A 21,594-nucleotide genomic window follows, 5' to 3' on the forward strand; every position below is an offset into this window, starting at 1 on the left:
CATTTTGGCTGCTTGTATCTGTGATCTTGTTTTTTCGGTCACTACCCAAAGCTCATGACCATAGGTGAGGTACAGGAACGTAGATCGAGGGGTAAATCAAGAGCTTCGCCTTCTGACTCAGCTCTCGCTTCACCATGACAGACCGGTACAACGCCCGCATCACTGCAGGTGCAGCACCAATCCGCCTATCGATCTCACGCTCCAGCTTTCCATCACTTGTGAACAAGACCCAGAGATACTTAAACTCCTCCGCTTGGGGCAGTCGATTAAAAAAATTAACTAATTAATCGCACAATTTTCTGTAATTAATTGTGATTAATCACAACTTATCTGATCATCAGCCTGGCTGCTCTTACACTTTTTTCCAACTTTATATTTCTCAATGAAAAAATAAGTTGTCACACACTCCATGGAAACTTTCAGAGAATCCACAAATAGTGGCTTTCAAATGGTTTTGTTACTTTTTGCAAGTTTAGAAAAGCAGCAGATGAGACAGCATGTCTGATAATTTAGTTTTTCATCTGATAATATTAGAACATGTCAGTAATGTCTGAGGGGCTTTTATAAACACTGTATAACTAATACTCCTGGAGAGGTTTTGGATTACACAGAGGCTTCTGGGGAGCCTAGTTATAGGGGTGGGGGGAGTTATGTTTTGCCTTGGCCCCCAGAATGCCTTGAAGCGGCCCTGGGTGTGTGACAGAGTTTTGAAGGTGATCTGAATTATATCAAACTCATAAATATGACATGTGTATAACTTGTTGTTTTATACAGGTAAAAACGCGTAGTGGAGATAAATCTACCTACACTTTGTTTTGTTTTTTTGTTTTTATTTAACTATTTTCCTGTCCTGTCTGTCTCTCATCTTCCTGCGTCTCCTCTAAACTCTCCAAAAAAACTGCTGCCTGGATTCTTACTTTTTCACCTCATCAGTTACTTTTGAGCAGATCAAAAGGGATCTCCTGACCGCAAAGCGGAGAGCGCGTTTCGATGCTGCGTCAGTGAGGTGGAGTCACCGCAGCACAGGTGATGAGCTCCGCAGAAGCAGAGCGCTTCAGGCACAAATAAGACAGAAAGTAGAGAACATGTGCGGACATGAACGATCGTGTGTTAATTATAGTTTTTTGGTTGTGCCACTTTGAGAATGGACCGTGCGCTGGACGCAGCTGCCTGGAGCGCACCAACGATGTGACCTGAGAGTGAAAATAATCTCTCACAAGGCACTGTGGTTGCAGGGGTTGACAGCATGCAACAGGTGCCAGTCTGGAATGTGTTTCTTCTCTCTTCAACCACCACTGTAATGGACAGTGTCCAGTATCCATTGTGGGCTCTGTTTTGTACCGATTTAGACATCGCTCCATGGACAGCATTGTCCATGCTAGCAAGCTTTTCCTCTCCTTCTCTTTTTCTGCTGCTGCTGCTTCTAATCATCTCCAGCAGGTCAGACACCAGCATAGCGCAATGCTGCCCCCTCCTTCAGAGCCGCTCACGAGTTTGAGGTGTCGGATGACATAAAATTTGAAAAACTGCATTAATTACGTTAATTTTTTTATGCATTAAACATTTCACATTGATTAACTAAATTAATGCGTTATTTTTTTCACAGCACTAATATATATATATATATATATATATATATATATATATATATATAATAGCTGTACCATGTTAGAGCCTCTCTATGTTTTAAGCTAATTTGTTTTACAATTTTGCCATTTGCAGCTTTAAATGATGACTTACTAGAAAAATTCAACATTTAATCAAACTTACACAAATTATTTATATTACTGATGAATAATTGCTGACAGAAGTGTTTTACAGTGTTAAAACTGAATATATCTGATCCCCCCACCCAAACTGTGCTAATTCTTCTGTTTCCTTACATTTTCAGCAGGGAATCTAAAGAATATAAACCCAAACAGGGTCAGCCGATAATTAAAAACAATAAGCCGTCTTTTCAAACAGGATGAGCCAGATTGTTTTTTTTTTCTTTTGACACTTTCAAACTGAATGAGACACATTGTGCACTCTTTGGATTTGTTTATATTTATCTGTTTATTTGTTAATGAAATACAGAGGTTTTAAAAAGTCCTTGCATGTGGCTCTGCCTGTGGGATGGGGGTGGGGGGCATCTGCATGGACCAATCAGATTAGAAAGATGGTTGGAAGTCTCTTTAATTACCATGACTTAGCATTTTTAATATATTTCTTTAAATATAAGAAAATACAAGAATTTATTGAGGCAGCTCCATGTTTTATGGTATTAGTGGAAAGTCTGAAACAACAAAAGCTGTTTCTCACCATCAAGCAGCCAGCTGTGGTCTCTCAGCTGTTGCAGCTTGGGCAGCATCAGTCTGGTCATCAAATGGTCAGGGATCGGCATGCCTTTCTGTACGTAGGTCTTCACCAGCAGTCCTGCCTCTGATCAACAACAAACAGAGATATGAACAGAGCTTCCTGATTGTGAGAATGTCTATCTGAGAGGCAACGTGAAAAGTTTAACCTTTGGAAGCTGCGGGGTTGTCCCTGCGGAGGACTGATTGAAGAGATTATAAAAGAGAAAATAAGGAACGCGGTTTTTGGCATCTTTCCAAATCATGCTGGCCTGTACGGAAACCTTTATTAAAATTTCCTGGGAAGAAAATGTGCCCTAGAAAAAGGAAGCTAGAGGAAACACAACCAACGGTTTTGGATGTTTGAGGAAATAAACGCAAAAAATTAGGAATTGAAATTAGAAAACACATTATGGGTGAGCAGGGGGGGGGGGGGGTCAATCTAGTGTCTGCTTTCTTCTGTGTGGTGTTGTGAGGCTCACACAGGCTCTGAAGACAGAACGGGGGAAAACACTGCTAGTTCATGTTACATGCATCAGCAACGCGCTTTGTTGCAACATTAGCTGCATGAAAACAAGGTCATCGTGGCAATTCAAGCATGCTGCACGGAAAACGAGCAGGCTCCAACGCTTCCTGTTGACACAACAGAGTTTAGTGGAGTGGGCTTCTGTTTACGGGCTATCTCCCTCTCTCTCTCTCTCTCTTACCTGGGTCGACAGTTGTGCCCTCGCGCAGAAAGTGACCGCTGGACAGGTATTGCAGTCCGAAGCTCTGAGCAATCCTCTTGGATATCGTGCCTTTTCCTGATCCTGGTGGACCCATGATTGCAGCACGGAATAACTTTGCCATGTCTACCACCGGGGGGACAAGCAGCAATAGACGGGGCTGTTCAAAGGCAGATGTTTCTGTTTGCGCTTATTTCTCACAGCTGCACGCATGAACGGTCAGCCAAGAAAAATATCTGCACTTTAAAACTCGCTCGCAGTGGATTTACGCGCAGTCTCTCTCTCGCTCTCTCTTTCTCTCTCTCTCTCTCTTCGTCGCTCGCTCTCCTGTTTCTTTAAGAAAAGAGACTTTCCTCCGCGAATGAACGAGCGAGACTCCACAACGCCCTATTTTTCTGCGCGCATCATCTAGAAAAAATGCGGATGGCTGAACACCAGGCGGCGAACTGGTTATTGTAGTTTTTAATGTGGTACAAATTGTAGTCCGTTTGAGAAGAAGTAATGTACAATTAGATAAAGGAGGTTAATTTGATTTATGAGCTATTTAAAAAAATGTGACATCGGTTTGGAATTTAATCTACACTCTAAAATCTGCTGGGTTGTTTTAATTTTTGTTTTGTCATTTGTTATTTGTTTTTTTATCGTTTTTTGTTTGTTTGTTTATTGGTTTGTTTGTTTGTTATTAAATTAAAATATGCCCTGACAAGTGGTTGACTGCTGGTCCAAGCAAAGTTTGAATTTTAGAAACAATAATTTATTTTAACCAAAACATTAGCAATTTAACGGTTATTTTTAAACTTGTTTTAAGCAGTTTAAACGTTGACTTGACCTTTTCCGCTGGAAACAAAAGCATAAAGTTACAGCAATTCGCCACCTTATGGTGGACGAGTGTGTCGCAGACCATTTTTACGTGCTACACTTAAACGTGTCAATCTCAGAAGTTCAGATCGGGCCTGGTGGAAATCATCAGCCACAGGGTCAAACCAACAATCCAACCTGAGTTGGCTCTGCGCAAATTTTACTAAAATAATCCAAACTGTAATATTATTAATAATAATGGTAATATTCTTGGAACGTATTTATTTATTTTTATTGTTTTGGGGCATTATGTGCATTTTGATTTTATTATGTTTAGTGTTTTTATGTCTTATAATATCCATTTTTAGTATGGTCTGATTGTTGACTCTAATTTTAATGTACATGGGCTATGATTTTATCACGTATTGCACTTTGGGCAGCCTTGGCTGGTGGCATTAAGGTGCTTTATAAATAAATAAATGAAATGCAGTTGTTTTTATTTTCACACCTTTTAGAGTGTATTTCTTTCATTTCAAGCACGTTGGCCGAAATAAATAGTAGAACTGCAATCCAAAAATAATATCCAAATCCAATAATATCCAAAACAATCCAAAAATAAACAGGTTTCATACAGATTGTTGGTAGATATTGTTTGAATAATTAGGCTAATACATATTTTACAGCCTATTCATTTTCTTAGTTTATTTTGACAGCATATCTCCAGCAGATCGGTGCTTTCATTCTAGAGTTGACAAACTGATCGTTTTTGCGCTACAGCGGAAGGCGCAAAAGACTCGCTGTCATTTGCGTAGGAATCCCAGTGAGTAGACTTGTTGCGAGCCATAAGGCGGCGGCAGCAGCGTCCCGGAGCTGTCAAACACGGGCTCCGGTCGGCCGTCAGAGGAGAGAGGTGAGCGGACTAATCCATCAGACAAACAAGTCTGGAGATGAACCTTTTTCTGCCCTCCAGAAACTAGTTTTTTCCTCCGCCACCGGAAGCTCGCCAGAACATTTTGCTCATTTTGTCACATGGCTTTCGGTAGAATTCAATAACAACAAAAAATGGCGACACTCACGTTGCTCTGTGTGGTCTTGCTGCGTCATTAAAAATATTCATGTAAACACGGGGACGGAAAGGGGACAGACGCAGGTAAGTGTGCTAAATGTTTGCGACATGTTCGAGGAGAGCGCAACGGAATTAGGGCGAAATGTTTAGATTTGGGTGGAAGAGCGTGCCGTTTGTTTTTGCCCTGAAGAGGGGTGTGAGTGTGTGTGTGCGCGCGCGCGCGTGTGTGTGCAACGTTGGGCGTTAACATTTGGCTGCACAATATTCAACACAAACGTTTCACTTCTTAGCTCGGATCTCAGACAGCATTACTTTAATGTTTTTGTTTGATTTGTGTACATTTTTCATTCTTCATTTGGACAACTTTTTGTGTAGAAACCAAGATGGGGCTCAGCTTCCTTCTTTATTTCACACAAATATGACAGCCGCTGATCTGCAGGCTGTTGCATATCAAATTTTATTCTCTTGTTTACATTGGAGGTTTGCGCAACACGGACGCGCGTTCACCTCGGGGTTCTTCCTGTTTGCGGCGCGCGCAGAGCCATGACAGTGCGTCTGCTGGTTACTTTACTTCTGGCACATGTCGCCTCGCTGCCCGCGTTTGACAACAACAGCTTTTTTTGGCCAGAGCCTTGTGCTGCGGAGCTAATGGAGTTGTTTACATGAAGTGCAGAGGGCGGACTCGGAGAGGAGGAGGAGTCGTTACGTCAGCCAGTGACGCGCACAGACCGCTCCACAGGAGAGAGAGAGCGAGGGGGAGGAGCTCCAGACCTGAACCATAACAAGTCTGACATCACTCAGCCTTGTGGTATGAAAATAATATAAAAGTTTGTCTCAACAGATCCCCAGGAACAAGGATGGAGAAAGAAAAGAAAAGCACCAGTGGACCATTAACAAGCGTCTATGTGCAGCTATGACGGGACAAAATGTTTTATTTTGAAATAAATCAAGAAACCAACTCCAAAATAAAACTTTAGCATTGTTGTCCTCCTCCTAACCAGATTTTCAGTAATTAATAGCACACTGTTTATACTGTTGTTACCTGAATTGACCTTTCGCTGTGCATTTGTATTACCTACTTGTGATTGTTAGGATGTTGCAAACCCAAAATTATTTTGAGCAATTAAAATAAAAAATTATATTTCATATTAAAATATTAATGGTCAGACAAATGAATTCCATGAAACATAGCAGGTAAACATAATGAAATATAGTGGAAGATTCCAGTCTCCATACACAAAAATATAGATTTACTTTCCACCTAATGTTTTAATGTTACATTCAGACTAATCCTTATGGTATAATAAACAAAAGATTGCCCTTTAAAGAACAGAAATTGACCACTAAAACAACAGCTTACTTGAGGATTAACTGACCTGCATGCAAGCGCTAAAGTCTCAGATTTTTTAGCTACTTTTTTCTACTTTTTGCGGGCAAAATTAGACCAGTGAGGATTTTTCTGTAGACATAAATTTCTTTTTCTCCCCCTGCTTTATTATTTTGTTTTCCCTATAATTGTATCTCCTTTTAAAACTACGAATGTCCTTTAATTTATTCAAATTAGGCATTTTTGAATTGAATGACTTCATGATTGCACTCATTTTGCTACAAATGGTGAGAAATTACATCATCTCCATGCAACTTGTTGACCCTCCGTTTGAACACCAAGAGTCGATGGCAGATGGAGTGAATCTGCAGTCTGCTAGATTTGACTGGCTGCCCTGGTTCAGTTATCACAGTGCTGATGCTGTCCCCATCGAAGGTACAGTACTGTGATAACTGAAGGATGGCTGCCACCTTGACGCTGATGCAGAGGTCAGCTGACCAGAGGGCTGATGAACAAACGGGAGACGCAAGTGTGTTAGTAAGTCGTCGTTTTCCAGTGCAGAATAAAGGTTTCAACTAGACGTTGAGTCCGTGTGTTTTTATTTACAACACGAAATCAGCTTAATCTTTTATGAAATGATTAGATTTGTTATTGTAAAAGCCTACATTTGAGTGTTGCAAGGAAAAAAGTTAGCCATATAGATTATAAATGTAACATTTTTTAAATATATATATACACCAGAGAGAGAGAGAGAGAAACTGCTGGCCCACAACCTCCGTAAGTTTACTTAGATTAGAAAATGTTAACTTGAGTTTGTTTCTCATATAAAAAGAGAAGCAGCTGTAAATTTTAAAGCAAGTTTTCACACAAACTCACTTTTTTTTCATTTGTTATGATGGTTTGTTAAAAAAATAGCTAAAATAGAGTAAAACATCTGTGTCATATATGAGTTAACTATAAAAATAAAACCAATATGATTAAATAAATTTACAAGCAAACCCTCTCCACATAAAGGTACGGGTGTAGTTTTGACTTTAGGAGTGGGGGGTCTTAACTGGCATGAGGATCGGTGTGTGTGTGTGTGTGTGTGTGGTGGTGGGGGGGGGTCTTTACACAGCCTAGAGGCTCTTTTATGCAATGTCAGGAATGCAAAATTGTAAAGTACACAGGTGACAGTAAAACAAAAACTAATACTTTCAATTAGACTTTGTTTTTCACCTTGTTAGTCATTTATATTCCTACTCATTATCATTTTACACTTATTTTTTGAATATCTGATCAATAGAGGTCATTTACATCAGATTCTAGCTGAACTCTTATTGCTCAACCAGTCTATTTAATACAGCATAATATTGTTTTGGATGGTAAGAAGTGCAGGGGACAAAAATCCCCCCCCCCCCCCCAATCCCACCCACCAAAAAATTACGCCCATGAACAAATGCCATCCTGCTTTGTTCAGCCGATTAGTTTTAGAGGATAAATTGTAACACAATAAAAATTCAAAATAAGATCACTACAACACAACATAATTAAACTAAGGAGAAAAATCTGATGATTTTGGTGACGTGATCCAAAATAAATGTCCTAAAGTTGTTCTAAATTCTTGTCACCGGGGGGAGCTACCGGTTTACTTTTGGTGCTGTTTGCTGATTCCTTTCCCACATTGATCTTCATATGGTTCAAATGCAGCTTGATATGTCACTTTTCTGTTGAACAGGATTTGTGTCAACTATCCCAACAAAACCAGTCCTGTCTAAACAGAAACACAGTCCCCTGCATTCTCTTGTTTCAGTATAAATGAAAAGCTGTTTTGCATGAGTTGTGTGATCAGCCATCTGTTAGCAAGTCGTTCTGGTGTCTTAATGGTGTTTTATCTGTGGTGTGTGAATGTGTTGGGATTCAGAACTTGTTTCTGACTCATGTTCATGAACATCAGGTCACTTTGCACTTGACATTTGTGTACACACACACACACACACACACACACACACACACACACACACACACACACAGCTGATAAGCTGTGGAAATCCCCTCAAGAGTCACAAATCATGTTTTGATGTCTTCTCGCTCTAACCCCGGCCTGCTCGTTTCACCTTTATTCATGTTTTTCTCTCTCGGTCATGATAACAAATATTTTGTGGTTGGGTCTTTAGGTCTTGTAGCATAAAATATAAAAGCTGAGTGTATTCACACACTCAGAAGAAGTCATTCTCCAAATGAGGGCCAGCACATGTGAGCCTTCTTAGACTACTGTTTCAAAAAATGCTCACTGCCTCTGGTTGTTTGGCGATTTTCCTCTTCACACTTCCCTTTAAGCAAGGCAGCGAGTGTGGGCAAACCCCTGAAGCATCTAATGTCTTTTAAGGAACTTTCAGGCCCTCCTCTTTCCATTACAGTGAAAAAGACTTTTATTTTGTTAACTTGTATCCATTGCTGCTGGAGCAGGGACTAAGTGACTCGTGTGTTCAGAGATATTTAGGCTACTTGCAGCTCCAGCATGAGAACATGAGACTAAATCAGAAAGAACAAGTCTCACTTTAGTTGACTTTTTAAAATTAAAACTATAACTATTTTGTATATTATCAAAATTTATTTTGGGAAAATTTACAGATTGTTTAAAAAATGTGTTTTCTAGCTAATAAACCTCCTGAAATGTTGTCCATGTTTCTCACTTGAGTTGTAGTTTGTGATCAGTAACCCTCTACAGTGTCTTTAATTTTTAAAAGCATGTGCCGAGATGCAGATTCTGGTGATTTAAAGTCTTACACTGAATATCTGAAGCAGTTTCATTTTCATGATGTGGACTTTGTAGGTCTCAGACTGCGTCCCAGCTGACAACGAGGGAGAGAAGGCGTCAGCAGGGCTAAGACCTTTGACCAATTTATCTACATGTTGGACTTTGTACTTTTTAAGGAAGTTTGACCTATACCAGAATAAAGAAAAATAAAAGTCAACTACTTTTATCAGCACCAATTGAAAGAAATCTTTTATCTTTAGCCTGCTAACAGCAGGGAAAATCCTTGTTTTGATGATGTCATCATCTTGAAATTTTACTTGGTGGCTTTTATTTTTACAACAGGGGGAATCTTTGTTACATCTCTTTGACTGATTCGTTAGAATTTGTTAAATTCCCAACTAAAGACCCAACTTTACCAGGGTGTCTATGTCTTACGTAGTCTGGAAGTTGATCAGATGCGGGGATGGGAGTAGATACTCTGCTGGGGGTGGAGCTGGGTAGGTGGCCTCGGACTTTGTGGGACTCTGCGATGCTGCTTTGGGCCTTGGCTAGGATAGGGTCTCCATGTCCCAGGTGGATTTTGGAACTGGGGTGCCTATTGGGGCCAGTGGGGCAGCTGGCTCCCTTTAGGGTCTAGCCCCCCCAGCCATTCCTCCCCATCCTCAGACATTTTCCTCCTCCTGCTCTTTCACATCACCACACAAACATGCACATAGGGATTTGGAGTGTGGGTAAGTCAGGGGGCGCGGGTGTGGTTCCCATGTCCACAGTCATGGCAGCTTGCGCCCCAATTGTAATTTGCACATTAAACACTTCCACCAACGACATTCCATGCAAATGGACACTTTTAGGGAGTGAGCATATTCAACGGCACCTGGTGGGATCTCTCAGCCTAACCTGAAGTGCCGGTGCCCACTTCCAATTTTAAGTTGCACCTAGACACTCTGTAGGTAAGTGGGGTTGTGTGCTGGCGTCATTTGGTGTAGGCCAGCGTCTGTTGGAATTTAAAACAACCGAAAATACTTCTAATAAAGTTTTGGTATCAGGAGTGGTATTATAGCAGAAGCTCCATCTGTGAGAATAAAGCTGCAAGGCTTGCCTTCGGCATTCAGACATCAATTCTGATTGCTTCACAGCTGGACAGGACACAGAAAAAATAAATAAAAGAATTTGTTCAATTCCAGCAAATTCAATAGAAATTTTGGATCAAGAAAGTACCTCTGTTAGTCCTAGTCTTATAAAAACGGTGTTTAAACAAAAGGCAATGCTGGAACACATTTAGAAAGTTTACAGTATAAGGAAATATGCTAAATCAAAGCTGCAACAAGGCAGAAAATGTGATTTATGGCCTAGATTTGTGCAGCACATTCTTAGGGCCCCACAACCCTCCAAGGTGCTTTACAACACAATTAGTCATTCATCCATTCACACACTGATGATGAGCTTCATTGTAGCCACAGCTGCCCTGGGGCGAACTGACGGAGGTGAGGCTTGCTGATCACAGGCACCACCGGTCCCTCCAACCACCATCAGCAGGCAAGGAGGATTAAGTGTCTTGCCCAAAGACACAACAGCAGTATTCTGTAGCGGGAGGCGGGATAAAACCTTCAACCTTCCTACAACCTACTCTACCTCATGAGGCACTGCTGCCCCAGTGAAGAAAAGGTGAAGATTTCATCATGTCAGATTCAAGAACAAAATCGGCAGATAGCAGAGACAAAATCCTGAGAAAACTTTTTTTTATCGGCCACCTGTAGAAAGTCAGCAATCCTGAGTGCACAAAAACCGAGTCCATCATAAAGTTGTCAATTACAGGTGAAACGCAAACAATAACCCACTGTGCAAAGACCTAGTTTGGATGACCTACAGACGTGGTCTAGACCAACGGACTCAATATAGACATGATCTGCACGTCTATGCGATGTTGACTGTTTACAGGGAAGAATATGCTGCAAAAGTCTATTTATTTCAGCTTAGTCTGAGAGACCAGTTAAAGGCTCGGGAACCCTTTGCAAGGGGGTTGGATCAATTAGCTGATTGGAGTGTGACACTTTGAGTCTAGAATATTGAACCTTTTCACAATATTCTAATTGTCTGAGATTTTCATAAGCTGTAAACCATAATCATCACAAGTATAACAGATGAGTCTGTTTCATATATTAGTTTCACCTTTTCAGCTGAATTACTAAAATAAATTAACTTTTGCACCAGATTTTCATTTTTCGAGTTTCACCTTTGTTTATTACACAAGCAGTCTTTTTATTTTATATCAACACCCTTCTTCATGTAAAACATATTTATTTTTTGCTGTTCTGGATTATTAGCATCAATATTGAATAAAGATTAGAAAAAACATTTTGGGTTGCTAATTTTTCTAATATTCTAATATATAATATTTAATAAGAAGTGTTTAATTATTAAATGTATTTCTCTTTTTCCACCCTTGTGGAAGTGTTTTGCATTAAGGTTGGATAAATTCATTAAAAACTATAATTGTAGACCATGAACAGTGTGGATTTAGAACCAAACATTCAACAGCAAAGGCAAAAATGTATTTAACTGGTAAAATATCAAGAGTAATTTACAATAAAACTATTTAATCAGTGTTTTTATTAACTTAAAGAAAGCATTTGATGTCATTGATCACTCAAGGTTATTTCAGATATTCTATCAGAATGGATTAAGAGGTGTTGCTCATCAATGGGTTAAATGTTATCTTGAAAATAGAAAACAATTTGTTCAGATTCATGATACTAAATCAGAAACAAGTGATATCAGTTATGGAGTACCACAAGGGTCAGTCCTTGGACGTAAACAGTTCATATTGTTTATCAATGACATTATAAATGTATCCAAACTGCTTGGTACTCTTCTGCTTGCAGATGATACTACATTGTTTTACTAAGGATCAAATATACATGAAGTAACTCAAGTGATAAATAGTGAACTGATTAAAGTAAAAAATGGGTTGATGTAAACAGACTGACACTGAACCTGAACAAAACAAACATTATATTGTTTAATATCAAGAAAGCAGTGATCTATCTTTCCATTAGGAATGGAAATGTATCTGGAGTCGGTTTCTGGAACAAACTGGAATTCGAAATAAAAGAAGTAAAATCAATTATAATGTTTAAAAAAGTCTTTTAAAAATAGTATAAGAAATGCTCACGTGGGCAATGACAGCATGACCTGGAGTGGTGTGATTGGGAGGAACGGCCCGCCTGATCTAAACTCGAGTGGTGTTTTGTTATTGGACTTCTGTATAAGCCGCACTTTGGCCACAACGAACACCATGTTCGAATATAAGGATGCCCATCGGTACACTTGGTACCAGGGCAGCCTAATGGGCCATTCCCATCTGTACCGGGTCGGCCCGGGCCGGGTAGCCCCAGTCGGCCCCAGCCTGGCCCAGTTGATTCCACACATCCTTGTCTTAAGCCCATGTGGGCTGATTCTACCCACCAATCAGAGGCTTGCTCTAATGGAAGGTGTGAATTTGCTGTCAGCAGTGGGTGTGTTGGCCCTGGTCGGCCTGAAGCAGACCCCCTCGAGAAGAGGGCTGAGAATGAGCCTTGGTTGGCCCGGAAAAATACCAGGCCACCCAGATATGTAAACAACCTACGCTACCCGGCCCGGGCCGACCCGGTACAGATGGGAATGGCCCATATGTCGCAGGTCGATGATTGACTTTGTAGTCGTATCATCTGACCTGCGGCCGTATGTTTTGGACACCCAAGTGAAGAGAGGAGCGAAGCTGTCAACTGATCACCACCTGGTGGTGAATTGGATCAGATGGCAGGGGAAGATACCGCGTAGACCTGGCAGACCCAAACGCATAGTGAGGGTCTGCTGGGAACGCTTGGCAGAAGAACCTGTCAAGACGGTGTAGCGTGATGAAGGTTCTCTGATTTGTGGCAAAGGTCACATTTGCCCAGCTGGGTCAAACAGTACTTTTGAATCCACAGATTAACCCAAGGAGCCACGATGTCTGCTCAAGATCATAACATCATATCTGCTGTTCCGTCCAGAAGGACACTTCAAGTCACGATGATAATAATTAGATAATAATTAATAAACTCATTGATTTTATTACTGTTTAATATAATCATCATAACATGATCACTTGGTTCAATATAAAGGTATTTTAATTACATCAAATGGATTATTATGCTTTGGGTATAATAATAATAATTATTATAATGATTAAAGATGTGTTTAGCAACAAGGTCAAGTTCACCCTATTCAGTTAACACAGAGTTCAGACAAACAATAACTGCATCACATGTTTTTGACGCATGAGCAAGCTTTCTTCCGAAGGGAGTGGGAGTGGTCCTGAGAGCTTTTGGTAAAAACTAACCATCACAGATTCAAGTCCAGTTCTTGAACCAACACCACGAGGAAAGGGGAACGGCCGTCTCCTAACCTCCACCTGCTGTTCTAGTCACGCCGACCAGAATAGCAAAAGAATAAACGTAACTGTAAACCAGCTAACGAAGACTCTACCAGAGTCATTGATTTCTGAAGTTAAGTTAAAGACGAGAATGTTCATCTGCCAAACGCTTCATACACCGTGTACCGAGGACAACTCTGGACAAGACGATCGGACACTTGCGTCTCCTCTACCAGCCGGGGTGTCATCTTGGATGAATCACCATCCTCCTGATCTCCGGATCCACAAGAGGGTCCTGTTTGGGTGAGGTAGAACACGAGGATGCGTTTGATGCTGTTTCTCTCAAAATAACTCAGTTATCCGCAAAACATCATTTCCACCCAGAACGCTTTCATTCTCTCTGAAAGAAACCTTCTGAGAACTTCATTCATGCATCCAAAACTCACCATTCTCATTTTAGCTCCATTCAGTCACAGGTTTGCTTTTAAACAAGTTTAATATCAAAACTGTTAAAGATTGGCATTAAAATTGCCATCCATGAATTGTCATTTTATAATTGTCGTTTAAAATCTTTCCAGTTTAAAATTGTTAGTAATAAAATTTCTTCATTTTTAAACTTGCCTTATTGAAACGAAACACAGAAAAGGTTGATATTTCTGGTTATTTGAAAGCAAAAGATCCTAGCTTCTGATTTAAAATAACTTTTGCTATTAAATTTAATTATCTAAGTTAAACATTAATCTTTGGATTAAAATTAGATCAAACAGGTTGATGTATGAACTTAGATCGATATATAAGTATCCGGGATATTTATATATGATCTAAGCCTCATAGGTTAATCTGATTGGTCATTTTCGGAATCTCCACTGAATAGCAACAGGGTGATTCCAGTATGCAGATTTAACTCTACAACGGTCTTCAACTCCCACCTCTGGCAGAGCTTTGACCGTGTCCCGAGAGCAGTGGGGGACATCGACTCCAAGTGGGCCTTGTTCCACTCTGCGATTGTTGAGGTGGCTGTTGCTAGCTGTGGTCGCAAGGTGGACGATGCCAGTCGTGGTGGCAACCCCTGTACCCGCTGTGGACACCAGAGGTTCGGGGAGCCGTCAGGCTGAAGAAGGAGGCCTACAGGGCGTGGCTGGTCTGTGGGTCTCCGGAGGCAGCAGACAGGTACTGGGGCAGCCAAGCGGGGTGCAGCAGTGGCATTGCCTAGACAAAATCTCGGGCGTGGGAGGAGTTTGGTTAGGCCATGGAGAAAGACTATCGATTGGCCCCAAAGAGGTTCTGGCAAACTGTCCGGCGCCTCAGGAGAGGGAGGCAGCAACTCGCTCACACTGCTTACAGTGGGGATGGGGAGCTGCTGACATGAAATGGGGCTATAGTCGGACGGTGGAAGGAATATTTTGAGGAGCTCCTCAATCCCACCTACGCACATTCCGAGGAGCCAGAGCCAGGAGACCTGAGGATGGACTGTCCAATCTCTGGGGCAAGTTGCTGAGTCAAACAACTACACAGCGGCGGAACCCCGGGGGTGGATGAGATTCGTCCTGGGTATCTCAAGGGTATGAATGTGGTAGGGCTGTCGTGGTTGACACGTCTCTGCAACATTGCGTGGTCATCGGGGACATTTCGTGTGGAGTGGCAAACTGGGGTGGTGGTCCCCATCTTTAAGAAGGGTGACTGGAGGGTGTGTTCCAACTATAGGGGGATCACACTTCTCAGCCTCCCTGGAAAGGTCTACTCCAAGGTACTGAAGAGGAGGGTCCGATCGATAGTTGAATCTCAGATTGAGAAGGAGCAATGTGGTTTTCGTCCTGGCCGTTGAACTGTGGACCAGCTCTATACCCTTGCAACGGTGATTGAGGGGGCATGGGAGTTTGCCCAACCAATCCACATGTGTTTTGTGGATTTGGAGAAGGCTTATGACCGTGTCCCCAGGGGCACCCTGTGGGGGACGCTCCAGGAGTATGGGGTGGGTGGCTTTCTGTTAAGGGCCATTCAGTCCCTTTACCAGAGGAGCGTGAGTTTGGTCCGCATAGCCGGTAGTAAGTCGGGCCTGTTCCCTGGGAGGGTTGGACTCCGCCAGGGCTGCCCTTTTTACCTTTATGGACAGAATTTCTAGGCACGGCTGTGGTGTGGAGTGTGTCGAGTTTGGAGGCAGGAAAATCTCGTCTCTGCTTTTTATGGATGATGTGGTCCTCCTAGCTTCATCCAGCTCTGACCGTCAGCTCTTGCTGGGTGGGTTCACGGCCGAGTGTGAAGCGGCTGGGATGAGGATCAGCACCTCCAAATCTGAGACCATGGTTCTCGACCGGAAAAGGGTGGCTTGCCAACTCCGGGTCGGGAGAGAGGTCCTGCCTCAAGTGGAAAAGTTTAAGTATCTCGGGGTCTTGTTCACGAGTGAGGGTAGGAGGGATCGGGAGATCGACAGGCAGATTGGTTCAGTGTCTGCAGTGATGCGGACGCTGAGCCGATCTGTTGTGTTGAAGAGGGAGCTGAGCCAGAAAGCCAGGCTCTCGATTTACCGGTTGATCTACGTCCCAATCCTCACCTATGGTCATGAGCGACCGAAAGAACGAGATTGCGGATACAAGCGGCCGGAATGAGTTTCCTCTGTAGGGTGGCCGGGCTCAGCCTTAGAGATAGGGTGAGGAGCTCGGACATTCAGGAGGGACTCGGAGAAAAACCGCTGCTCCTCCGGATCAAAAGGAGTCAGTTGAGGTTGTTTGGGTATCTGCTCAGGATGCCTCTTGGACACCTCTCTGGGAAGGTGTTTCTGGCATGCCCTGCTGGCTGGAGGCCCCCGGGTCAACCCAGGACACGTTGGAGAGGTTACATCTCCAATCTGGTCTGGGAACGCCTTGGGGTCCTGCCGGAGGAACTGGTGGAGGTGGCCGGGGAGAGGACGGTCTGGAGCTCCCTAGTTGGGATGCTGCCCCTGCGACCTGGACCCGGATAAGCGGAGGACGATGACGACATCGTATGATAACAAAGTATATAGATTAATCTGGGATGTATTTTTTCTTCAATTTCTCCTGATTTCTTGAAATGCAATTTGATTATGTTATATGGTGCTACAATGAAACAGCAAAATTAAGTATTTACTTGTTAAACTTTTGGTATGCTGCTATAGGCAGCTGACTCTTTAACAAAGTTTATTTTATTATTATGATTTATTTACTTGTGTGAGTGGGACAGACTATATTGAAGATTTTCTTCTGTCTGCTCCTTTTCATTTAAGTCTTACAAGTTGTATTATTTTGTGGTAAATAATTTTATTTTAAAACGAATGAAATAAATAAATTGAAATTGAAATTAAATTAATTTCAAAGAGTAAAAGAAACCAAGTTTTTAGGAATCATGTTCGAAGAGGATTTTACTTGGAAGTCACATATAAGTTATATAAAGGGGAAAATTGCCAAAGTCATACCAATATTATATAAGGTCAAGTTTCCACTGAATAGTTCTGGATCAATGTATACTTATTGTGTAGAAATCTGGGGAGCCAAGTACAAACCACAACCTTTGTTTATTCTAGAGCAATCAGAAAATTAGACAGTGGTTGAAAATGATTATGTGAATGTCTGTCCTGCATGGACAAGTGGGTTCAGATAAAGGGTGGATGGGTGGAATATTTTTTAACGCAAAGAAACACATTTCTGGTTTCTGGTCAGGTCCCTGCTTACTTTAATAACGCTGTAATCCACCCCGCTTCTTAAAAAAACGAGTCTTGACCCTTCTCTCCATAGCAGCTTCAGACCCATCTCTAAACTTCCGTTCCTCTCCAAGATCTTGGAAAAGGTTGAGGCAAAAAACTCAAAGCTGCTCTTAATGAACATAACATCTATGATTCCATTTAAGTTTTTGTAGAGCTCATTCTACTGAAACAGCTCTTCTTAGGGTCTCTAATGGCCTTCTGACTCACAGTCATGCAGGGAACTGTTCTGCTCTGGTTCTGCTGGACCTGAGTGCAGCCTTTGACACTGTTGACTATCACCTGCTACTGGAGAGGCTGAGAGACTGGGTAGACCTATCAGAAACTGCCCTGGAGTGGTTCTCCTCTTATCTTTCTCAGCGCTCCTTTTCTGTGGCCATCTCCAATTTTATGTCCTTCACCACCTCTCTTATCCATGGTGTCCCACAGGGTTCTGTGCTGGGGCCTCTGCTCTTCCTCCTCTATCTGCTTCCTCTTCAGCACATCCTGAGCTCCTTCAAAGGAATCTCCTACCATCTTTACGCAGATGACATCCAACTGTACATCTCCTTTAAGCCCCATGAGATATCTAAGCTGCAGCTGTTACACACCTGCTTAGACTCTATCAAAACCTGGATAGCTGGGAGCTTTCTTCAGCTGAATGAAGATAAGACTGAGATCCTCATTTGTGCCCCAGACAAGCTGGTTCCCAAAGTCAGAGACTCTCTTGGTCAGCTTGCTTCTCACACCAAACCTTCTGTCAGGAATCTTGGCGTGACCTTTGACCCAGCTCTCACCCTGGATTCTCATGTCAGTTCCCTTGTTTGCTCTTCCTTCTTCCATCTTAGGAACATTGCTAAGCTGAGTCCCATTCTGTCCCGCTCTGAACTTGAGACCGTTATCCACACCTTCATCTCCTCATGCTTAGACTACAGCAACTCTCTTTTTACTTGTCTGAGCAAAACATCCTTGGACCCTCTACAGGTGGTTCAGAATGCCTGTGCTCGGCTTCTGACCAAGTCCTCCAAAAACACACACATCACCCTGCTTCTCCTCCAGCTTCACTGGCTGCCAGTCAACTTCAGGGCTCATTTCAAAATCCTGGTTCTGGTCTATAGGGCCTTACATGGGCAAGCACCATCTTGCATTGGTGATCTTCTTAGTCCCTACACACCCAGCAGGTCCCTGAGGTCCAGTGACCAAAGCCTACTGATTGTGCAGCACACCAGGCTAAAGACCAAAGGTGACAGATCATTTGCTGCTGTGGCCCCCAGACTCTGGAACTCTTTCCCCCTGAGCCTGAGATCAGTGGACTCAGTGGTCTCCCTTAAAAATCAGCTGAAAACTCACTTGTTCAGGCTGGCTTTTGTATGACCTTCATTACCCTCTCCTTGTTCTGCTCTCCCTGCCTATTCCACCTTCCTCAGGATCCACTGATTTCCCTCTTTCCTATTCACTCTCTCTCTTTCTCTTCATTTTTATTCACAATTGTCTATTTTTTTTGCTAATTTTAAATATATTTGTAATCATTTTCTAAATTCTTTTTTATATTTTTACATTTTTTGTTTTTGTGAAGCGCCTCGTGATTTTTATTTTGAGAGGTACTATAGAAAAGATACTTCTTCTTCTTCTTCTTCTTCTTCTTCTTCTTCTTCTTCTTCTTCTTCTTCTTCATTTCTTTGTTTTATTCGTTTTTAATTGGCAAGTTAAACTCCACCCGGTTCCGTTTTATTCCTCACCAAGGTGAAAGGTCGAGGTATAAGAAAACAAGAAGTAGAGAAACAAAACAGCACTACTTTTACATAACAAATTGCACCAATGCGTCACCGTGATGGATAGCCGTCTCAGCCAATCAGCCGCTGAGATTTGCAGCCAGCGTTCGCGTTGTTTTCGGGAAAGGGGCGTGAGTTGTCAGGAAGAGTCAAGCAGCGAGAGGAAATGGTTCCGTGTCTCCGTTCCTGGTGTTTCTCATCTAAATACGGTTAATTTCACAGTCGTTTTGACTACCGTATGCTTGTCTTAGTGAGATTTGGATTTATGAAAACGACTAAAGACACTTTGAAGGGGCACAGAGACGCCTTGATCGACTGAAACGTCTAATGCTCTAAAAAGGAAGTAACTTGCCAGCTGTCTGGCTTGTTTGGTAAGTAAATATTCATGTAATAAATGTTTATATCGAAAACAGCTCGGGTTTTCAGTCAGATGTAAACAAAGACTCACGCGTTTGTTATTCTCATGTTGCTGATACATTTTGAGCTACTTCGTAGTTTTAACACCGAGTGGCTAACAAGCTAACGTTAGCCGACGTGTCAAGACTCTCCTTGCGTGGATGTGCGGGTCTTACTTTAACCCTTTTCCCAAAATATCAACCACTGTCTGTGTGTTCCGTCGGGAGAATGCGATGTATTTTATTTGTAATATTACTTAATTCAAGTGTCAATAAGGATGTTCAGATTTTTATTTACTCTTTGAGATGGCATGTGGAAAATGAAAGTAGACAATAACAGCGCCTATAGAAAAGCAAAACCATGAAGTCAGACCAGTTGACAATATGGCATACCACCCCTAGCAATATTAAATTAGTTTGTTTTATTTCCATTTAAGAGAATAGGGAAATTATTAAAGCGGTTGTTGTGTTTTTGTTTGTGTGTAAATGCTTGTGCTAATCTACTGTTTGTATGTCAGCTCTGTAATCAGAAATGTAAAAGGTTTATTTGATTTATTACTTAATAACTGATTGTTAATTACCTAAACTGGTAATTATTCTTTTTGTTACAGGATTTTATAAAAAACAACAACAACATTTATGTTTCATCTTTTACATGCACCATAAATGTGATCGGAGGCAGACAACATGTTCTAAACTGTTAATTTTAGGCGGATAGGAGCTCTTTGCTTACCTTTTGTTATCACTTTGATATTCAACATAAAAGGAGAGAAATTATCTCTGACCTTTTCATGTATTAACCAGGTTGCCTCTGTCCAGTTATCGCCTCTGCATTTATTTTTTACACCCAAGTTTTGTGTGTGTGTGGTTTTGCAGTTTTCACATATTGACACACATTGCTCCTTATTTTGATGCAATCGGACAAACTGTTACGAACAAAAGTTTTTTAACCTTTTGTAAAAGTTCGTAAAAACAGTCGAATGAACATTACCCACTGAAATGCCTCAATCATAACACAAAGTCCCATTAGTCATCGTCACACACTAGTGAAATGACATCGCTGCATTTGCCCCATCCCTCGTTGGGAGCAATGAACTGCAGCAGTGGCTGTGCTCAGAAACTATTTGGTGGTTTAATCCCTCAATCCAACCCCTTAATGTTGAGCGTCAAGCAGGGACATGGTTCCATTTTTAAAGTCACTGGTATGACCCAATTGGGATTTTAACCTCAAATCTCCCAGTCCCAGGGCAGACACTCATACCACTAGGCCAGTGAGAAGGTAAATACTTCTAATTTAAACTTTATGAGAACTTCCTAGTGGTTTTCTGTTTTACTTCACTACTGTACAATGTCAAAGTGTTGCTGAATTAGTAACATTTTTGTACTGTTTGATTCTCTTTTAAAACTGACATTTGATCAAATCAATCTCAAGTATGAACTAATCAGATCAAAGCATTAGAAACTTGCTTGAGAGTTCGATAAGAAGAACAGAAACATCTGTATAATTTTTCTGTTCATAATGCAAATCACAGTTTCCTTGTGAGTTTGTTTTAAACACCAGTAAAACATAAGCACAGCAAACATCTAACAAATGGGTGTATTACCTTGTTAGACAGCTTAGCTTTATCACATTGTACACAATGAGGCTGTTTCTGGTGTAAGATTGGTAGTTTAAATATTTGTTAATATTTTAGTTATTGACTTTTCAATGAGTTATAATTTGACTTGCGAATACCACAAACATTTGAGATTTGGGTTATTTTGTACAAAAAGGAAGATCTGACCAGTCAGTGGCCATACTTTACTAATCAAGCTAGCTGTTGTTAACGTGTGATTGGTAAATTTCTGATATGAAAAGGGTAAAAACCAAAAACAAAGTGTTGATTTTGAATCTTAGATTATCTTTAGGAAAAATGGTCACACAAGGACATCTGCATGCTAAAACAAATCATGAGGTGTAGAATGGCAGTTAATGATTTTACTTTAAAATATTAATCGACATTTAATCATTTCAAATGTAAATGTACTAAAGTTAGCCAAAGGCTCTTTTTCATCAACAGGCCTGTTTGCAGCATCTAAAGGATTTGTTTTTGCTATTGTAACCTTTGTAGAGGTCGGCCGACATATCGAGCCGCTATATTCAACTTTTTCTATATCGGCCATTGGCTGAAATTATTTTTAAAAGAAGCCGATAAAAAATAAATAAATAAAAACCAGGCACCTGTGTGGCCAACTACCACCACTACTAGAATGACGAAAGGACCCAAAGGACCCCAACACTGTTTTTTTTATATTTTGTCAATAAATATTAAGAGATTTATTGACTTATTTTATTTATATTGCACACAGTG

At 41.3% G+C, this 21,594-nt stretch overlaps 2 protein-coding genes and 1 long non-coding RNA gene across 4 annotated transcripts in view; 2 read left to right on the forward strand and 1 right to left on the reverse strand.

Annotated features, from left to right (window-relative positions):
• The window catches only part of ak4 (adenylate kinase 4), a 10,747-nt gene extending 7,341 nt beyond the window's left edge, over positions 1-3,406 (reverse strand). Inside the window, exons 1-2 of the mRNA XM_015970986.3 lie at positions 3,041-3,406; positions 2,302-2,421 (exon numbers count right to left, since the gene is read on the reverse strand). Of these exons, the coding sequence (XP_015826472.1) occupies positions 2,302-2,421; positions 3,041-3,182 (262 nt within the window). The 5' untranslated portion in view covers positions 3,183-3,406. The remainder of the gene's footprint in view (positions 1-2,301; positions 2,422-3,040) is intronic.
• Positions 3,407-4,655: 1,249 nt separating this feature from the next.
• Positions 4,656-5,919, forward strand: LOC107392912 (uncharacterized). Of its 2 annotated transcripts, none has more exons than XR_011521420.1 (2): positions 4,656-4,766; positions 5,764-5,919. It is a non-coding gene; the product is annotated as an uncharacterized lncRNA (long non-coding RNA). The 2 variants fall into 2 exon arrangements; XR_011521421.1 differs by lacking the exon at positions 4,656-4,766 and adding an exon at positions 4,869-5,006.
• A 13,081-nt stretch (positions 5,920-19,000) lies between these two features.
• jak1 (Janus kinase 1) overlaps positions 19,001-21,594 on the forward strand; it is a 52,292-nt gene continuing 49,698 nt past the window's right edge. Inside the window, exon 1 of the mRNA XM_015970987.3 lies at positions 19,001-19,219. The gene's annotated coding sequence lies outside the window, so the exon portion shown is untranslated. The remainder of the gene's footprint in view (positions 19,220-21,594) is intronic.

This window comes from Nothobranchius furzeri, chromosome 8 (genome assembly GCF_043380555.1).
Source record: "Nothobranchius furzeri strain GRZ-AD chromosome 8, NfurGRZ-RIMD1, whole genome shotgun sequence".
Classification (NCBI taxonomy): domain Eukaryota; kingdom Metazoa; phylum Chordata; class Actinopteri; order Cyprinodontiformes; family Nothobranchiidae; genus Nothobranchius; species Nothobranchius furzeri.